This window comes from Gouania willdenowi, chromosome 10 (assembly GCF_900634775.1).
Source record: "Gouania willdenowi chromosome 10, fGouWil2.1, whole genome shotgun sequence".
In the NCBI taxonomy this organism is placed as follows: Eukaryota; Metazoa; Chordata; class Actinopteri; order Blenniiformes; family Gobiesocidae; genus Gouania; species Gouania willdenowi.
Genome location: NC_041053.1, coordinates 12162367 through 12169593, shown reverse-complemented (window position 1 = coordinate 12169593; position 7227 = coordinate 12162367). Strand labels below are relative to the sequence as shown.

At 38.1% G+C, this 7227-nt stretch overlaps 1 protein-coding gene across 1 annotated transcript in view; it reads left to right on the top strand.

Moving 5' to 3' along the window:
* The first annotated feature begins 711 nt into the window (after positions 1-711).
* Positions 712-7227, top strand: part of LOC114470704 (nuclear pore complex protein Nup98-Nup96-like) — a 55738-nt gene continuing 49222 nt past the window's right edge. The window contains exons 1-3 of the mRNA XM_028459050.1: positions 712-958; positions 4580-4686; positions 4752-4847. Of these exons, the coding sequence (XP_028314851.1) occupies positions 4608-4686; positions 4752-4847 (175 nt within the window). The 5' untranslated portion in view covers positions 712-958; positions 4580-4607. The remainder of the gene's footprint in view (positions 959-4579; positions 4687-4751; positions 4848-7227) is intronic.

Sequence of the window (7227 nt, the reverse complement as noted above, 5' to 3'; positions counted from 1 at the left end):
TAAGATATATTACATTAAAATACTGCCTTGCTTGTGAACTGGGATGTAGTGATGTGTTTATACAAGTTGGATCTGACAGTGGAGAATACAACACTGCCAATAGAGCTGACAACAGCTGGATTACCCTTGATGTAGAGACAAAACAAGCTGCAAACTTGTATGTCCAAAAGAGACATTCCCGAGTGGTGACATTATGGATGAAAAGGGAAAAACCTTCCAAACACCTTCGAAAGAGGAACTGTTCTTGAACTGGAGGAATGCTAACAAGGGAACAAGGCCAACACGAACAAAGATAGAGAGGAGGAGGACAACACTGACTACAGATGAGAATAAACAAAAAAGGACGGTTCAGAAGAACTCAAGAATGTTTGACCAGAGAGACATGTAAACCCATGTAAATTTGCGATGGTAAAACAGGGGACGGGACCCGGATAAGCAAACTGCTTCTCTCGTCTCCTTTTTCGGCATGTACAAAAAAGAAAAGAAAAAAAAAATGTGAAAAAAAAAAAAGTGAATGTAACCATGTCGGAAATAAACTGAATAAATTGTGTACCGAGTGGAGGGGCTGTGGAGGGCATGGCCAGCTTCAGAGCTTTCAATTGTCTTTCTGATCCATTTACACTTATGATTTACATATATATATATATATATATATATACGTGTGTGTGTTCCTCAAATATCTCTGTGAATTAGGCTCAGAATGACCTGAGACTTTCAACATGGCTCCTGCTTGGTTTAGGGGGGCAACTTCAGATTTGTTTGGACTGCAATGATACCATTCATAGATTATTTCATACTTGTCTTAAATGCAAGTTTGTAGAACATCTCAATGTTGACAGGTAGTCATGGTAACTTAGGATAAGTTGAAAGCTGTATAGAATCTACAGGAGTGACTGCACTAAACACCACCTAAATATTGACCAGCAAGTGTCTTCAGTGAGCAACGTTTATAACTAAGGTGAGTAATAATAATAATAATACATATTATTAAAATTAAAATAGGCTTTCACTATATATATATATATATAGCCTATATTACAGTGCTAAATATTGTGCTCTGCACTAATCATGTGAAAATTAATCAATACGTATTAGTATCCAGATACAAACGTTTGTGATGCAATCAATTCATTCAGCATCGGTACATTTTACTGGTGAAATTGAGATGCATCGGTCACTGCGTGCCTCCATCGGTAAAATCCATAATTACATCGATTTTTTTCATCCATCCATCATCCATCCATGTTCTGACCTGCTTGTTCCTGTTTTCAGGGTTGCGGGGTGTTTTTTTTCAAGTTGTATTTCATTCTATCCTGTGTTTCTGAGGCACATTGAACGCCCCATCACTGCTTCATCTTTTGTTTGAAACACGGACTGAAGCCTAAAGCACGTTGGTACTGCTACAAAGTTATAAAAACACGGAGGTCAGCTACAGCAGCAGCTATAGATGAGATTTATAACGCACATAAAAACTTCAAATCAAGCATCGTAGAAAGATGGTAAAGTTGGCCAGACGCTGGTGGTTGTCCTTTCTAGAAACCAAAATATATGAAAATGCAATAGTTATGACTGTACACATTTCACAACAAACCTAAATGTGTCCCTGACGTCACACGTTCAAACAAGTCTTTTAATTTAACCATTAATGAAAAGCTACTGAACCTCCCAATTTATTATAGCTATACATACTTCTATATTAGTGTGTGTGTGTGTGTGTGTATATATATATATGTATACGGTATTTTTCAAACTTTTAACAGTTTCACGGTATAAAACAGTATTTTTTTTCATGCATAATCAGGTGTTCACATCATTTTCTACTGGTTGAATTACTGCAGTAGATGAACTTAGGATGCTCTACTTTACTGTTATAATGAGTGAATATTGTAGAATAATTCAACACCAGCAGTAATATAAGTTCGCAACAGCAGCCCGCGCGAGCTTAGCTTTAGCATTAGCTTGATTTCTAGCTTTAAATGCTGCATACTCAGTGGTGTGCTGGTTTCTTATGGTGAATAACGGAGCGTTTTGTTTGCAGCTCCACCAGGACTTATTTTTGCGTTATAGGAATTACAAATTGCGATCCTTTGCTCTCTTTTTATGTGTATTACTGCCGACATGCTAAGCTGACCCTGCCTACGTGTCCGTGAGTGTTGTTCTCCTCTAGCAGAGGCATGCGCACACAGACACATGCTCACATGCAGCTTCAGAGCTTTCAATTGTGTCTTTCTGATCCATTTACTCATATGATTTACACACATATATATACAGTATATATGTGTGTGTGTGTGTGTGTGTGTGTGTGTGTTCCTCAAATATCTCTGTGAATCAGGCTCAGAATGACCTGAGACTTTCAACATGGCTCCTGCTTGGTTTAGGGGGGCAACTTCAGATTTGTTTGGACTGCAATGATATCGTTCATAAATTATTTCATACTTGTCTTAAATGCAAGTTTGTAGAACAGCTCAATGTTGACAGGTAGTCATGGTAACTCAGGATAAGTTGAAAGCTGTATAGAATCTACAGGAGTGACTGCACTAAACACCACCTAAATATTGACCAGCAAGTGTCCTCAGTGAGCAACGTTTATAACTAAGGTGAGTAATAATAATAATAATACATAGTATTAAAATTAAAATAGGCTTTCAATAAATTACAGTGCTAAATATTGTGCTCTGCACAAATCATGTGAAAATTAATCAATACGTTTAGTATCCAGATACAAACGTGTGTGATGCAATCAATTCATTCAGCATCGGTACATTTTACGGGTGAAATTGAGATGCATCGGTCACTGCGTGCCTCCATCGGTAAAATCCATAATTACATCGATTTTTTCATCCATCCATCATCCATCCATGTTCTGACCTGCTTGTTCCTGTTTTCAGGAGTGAATGAGTGAGTGAATATTGTAGAATAATTCAACACTAGCAGTAATATAAGTTTGCAACAGCAGCCCGCGCTAGCCTAGCTTTAGCATTAGCTTGATTTCTAGCTTTAAATGCTGCATACTCAGTGGTGTGCTGGTTTCTTATGGTGAATAATGGAGCGTTTTGTTTGCAGCTCCACCAGGACTTATTTTTGCGTTATAGGAATTACAAATTGCGATCCTTTGCTCTCTTTTTTTATGTGTATTACTGCCGACATGCTAAGCTAACCCTGCCTACGTGTCCGTGAGTGTTGTTCTCCTGTAGCAGAGGCATGCGCACACAGACACATGCTCACATGCAGCCTCAGAGCTTTCGTTTGTGTCTTTCTGATCCATTTACACGTATGATTTACACGTATGTATATATATATATATATATATTTATGTGTGTGTGTGTGTGTGTGTGTTCCTCAAATATCTCTGTGAATCAGGCTCAGAATGACCTGAGACTTTCAACATGGCTCCTGTTGTTTATTAGTGTTTTAATGTTATTTATTAGTGTTTTAATGGTGTTTATTAGTGTTTTAATAGTGTTTATTAGTGTTTTAATGGTGTTTATTAGTGTTTTAATGTTGTTTATTAGTGTTTTAATGTTTGTTTGTTTGTTAGTGTTTTAATGGTGTTTATTAGTGTTTTAATGTTATTTATTAGTGTTTTAATGTTGTTCATTAGTGTTTTAATGTTGTTTATTAGTGTTTTAATGGTGTTTATTAGTGTTTTAATGTAATTTTTTTTGTGTTTTAATGGAGTTTATTAGTGTTTTAATGGTGTTTATTAGTGTTTTAGTGGGGATGTTCTTTAGATAGTTAGAAAGTACAAACATTAAGTGGTTTATAATCAATGGAAACATTTTGCATAATTAAAAACATGAATTCAACAATGAAATATTAAAGTGTTCTCTTTGCTGTAAAAAGAGGGAAAGGTTTATTACTTCTAATAATTTTACGCGTTAAAATGCTTTTAATCACTGTTTTAACACAATCAGAACCCATTTAACCCTTCAACATGACTGAATGTAACGGGTCAGTTAAAATAAGGTGAATCTACCATAATATAGATCTATAGATGTAATCAAGCCTGGGGTTGTGTCCCATAACTGTGACACTCTCTCCTATCTGCACATTTAGGCCCCTCCCACTAGGGTGAGTGATGTGGTAAAATAAATCATCACAATTCTTTCTTCGTAAGATCACGATTTAATCGTAGTTTTTTTCATTCCGATCATTTGGACCATTTTTCAAGCTTTTTACCAATAAAATAAACCAATCCACTTACTTCCACTAAAAGGGATAAAAGATTATTAGAATACTTTTTAAACATTTAAAAAAATACTGTAAGCACTTTATCAAACTGGTTCCAACACAATTATCCTCAAACAAAAAGTTATTTTAGTCAGTCTTTTTACTTTGTTTAAAGTGGTTTAGCATTAGCAGCACTTGCTACATATTAGTCTAGTGATTTCCATTTATTTAAACCTTAACCCCCAAAAACATCAGAATTTTTACAAGCGTACGCCTGTCTCTGGATTGAGATGTACGCTTTTTTCACGCAAGCCTGTGTAAATGAGGCCCCTGGTGTCAGCACATTATAATTGTTGTAAATGTGGCCCCCTCCCTGTGTGATGTTGACCAAAGCCCCTCCTGTGTGCAGAGTTGGTACGGTTCTGCAGTCAGGCAACATGTTCAACAAGTCCTTTGCTACTCCCTTTGGGGGGGGAACGGGAGGCTTCGGAGCCTCGTCTACGTTTGGACAGCAGAGTAAGTCTTCTGACCGCTGACCTGTGGGGTGTCTGGACTGGTTTTATAAGTGTGTGTGTGTGCAGACGCAGGCTTTGGAACCACGAACAGCTTTGGGACGTCAGCGTTTGGGACGACCACCAACAGCGGGGGCGTGTTCGGCTCTACGCAGAACAAACCAGGTGAGACGGGCTTTTATTGTTAAGAACTGAACTGTCTCATCTGATCTGAGGGGTGTTCCAGAAAGCAGGTTATGTTCATACTCTGAGTTTGTGGTTTTATGAAGTGAGGTTATTTCTACTCTGAGTCTGTAACCATGGTAACGTTCTCCATGAAGTGAACCTACTCACTGGCAGGTTTTGTTTAAGAAACCCTGGGTTTCTACTGGCTCTGCCCACCTGGCTCCGCCCACCTGAACACTTTAATGAACAATGACACTGTTCTCTGATGTTGGTTTTCTTTATAACGTTGGTGATGCAGATCATTTAGTGAAAGGCTCTGATAGATCAATCATCCAATCAGAAAGTTTGATCTGTATTAAAACACATACTGATGTCTGTAGTAAAGTTCACTGGATATAAACCTGTGGATAATGTAAAAGAACATTTACACCTTAAATATGACATGATACACATTTAATACACATTTAAGGCTCCACATTTACAGGTGCTGGTCATGAAATTAGAATCTCATGAAAAAGTTGATTTATTTCAGTAATTTCTTTTAAAAAGTGAAACTTGTATAATGTATACATCAATTTCACACAGACTGATATATTTAAAGTGTTTATTTATTTTAATGTTGATGATTATAACTGACAACTTATGAAAACCTCAAATTGAGTATCTCAGAAAATTAGAAGATTATGGAGAGGTTAAATATTGAAGACGCCTGGTGTTCTTTAGATGTTCTCCAGTCTAGTTCTGTAGGTCTACACAATCATGGAGAAAACTGCTGACCTGACAGTTTTCCAAAAGATGACCACTGACACCTTGAACAAGGAGGACCAGACACAAAGGTCATGGCTAATGAGGCTGGATGTTCACAGAGCTCTGTGTCCAAACACATTAATAGAAAGGTGATGGAAAGGAAAAGAAGTGGTGGAAAAAAGTCTACAAACAATAGTGATAACCACGCCCCCTGGAGAGGATTGTGAAACTAAACCCATTCAAACATGTGGAGGAGATTCACAAAGAGTGACTGTAGCTGGAGTCAGTGCTTCAAGAACCACCACGTACAGACGTATTTAAGACATGGTTTCAGCTGTAGCATTCCTGGTGTCAAGACACTGAACTAGAGACAGCGTCAGAAGCGTCTCGTCTGGGCTAAAAACAAAAAGGACTGGACTGCTGCTGAGTGGTCCAAAGTAATTTTCTCTGATCAAAGTACATTTAGCATGTCCTTTGGAGATCAAGGTCCCAGAGTCTGGAGGAAGAGAGGAACAGAATCCACGTTGCTTGAGGTGGAGTGTAAAGTTTCCACAGTCAGTGATGGTTTGGGGTGCCATGTCATGTGCTGGTGTTGGTCCACTGTGGTTCCTTAGGTCCAAGGTCAATGCAGACGTCTACCAGGAAGTTTTAGAGCACTTCATGCTTCCTGCTGCTGACCAACTTTATGGAGATGCACATTTCATTTTTTAACAGGACCTAACACCTGCACACAGTGCCAAAGCTACCAGTACCTGGTTTAAGGACCATGATATCCCTGTTCTTGATTGGTCAGCAAACTGGCCTGACCTTCACCCCATAGAACATCTATGAGGTATTGTGAAGAGGAAGGTGTGAGACACCAGACCCAACAATGCAGAAGAGCTGAAGGTCACTATCAGATCAACCTGGGCACTCATAACACCTGAGCAGTACCACAGACTGATCCACTCCATGCCACGCCCATTGCTGCAGTAATTCAGACAAAACCAACTAAGTATTGAGTACATGATCATACTTTTCATCTTCATACTTTTCAGTTGGTCAACATTTCTATAAATCTGTATCAGTTTTAGTAATATTTTAATTTTCTAGGATAATGAATTTGGGATTTTCATTAGTTGTTATAATCATCAACATTGAAATAAATAAACATTTGAAATATAACAGTCTGTGTGAAATGAAATAATATAATAAACAAGTTTCACTTTTTGAATAGAACTACTGAAATAAATCAACTTTTTCATGATATTCTAATTATATGACCAGCATCTGTACATCATGTCTTAAAAAGATCAAAGAGCAGTGTCATTGTGGACGTTACAACTGTTATATACCTGTTAGGATAGTGTGTGTGTGTGTGTGTGGTGCAAAGGGAAAGGAAGTGCACTTCAAGGTGGAGTCAGGGGTTTGACTCCTACCTGGGTTATCATTTTATGATGTTTAGAATACGTCGTTTTTGGACGTCCAGACGACAGTGACTACATGATCAGGGCTCAACAATAATGTATCCAGTGGTGGCACTGGTGTGACTAACTTTCTCAGTTGGTCGCACCAGCACAGAATTTGGTTGCACCTTTTTTTTCCATTTTTTTGGAGCGGGGGTGGGAGTAGTACACAGCATAGCCATGCATGC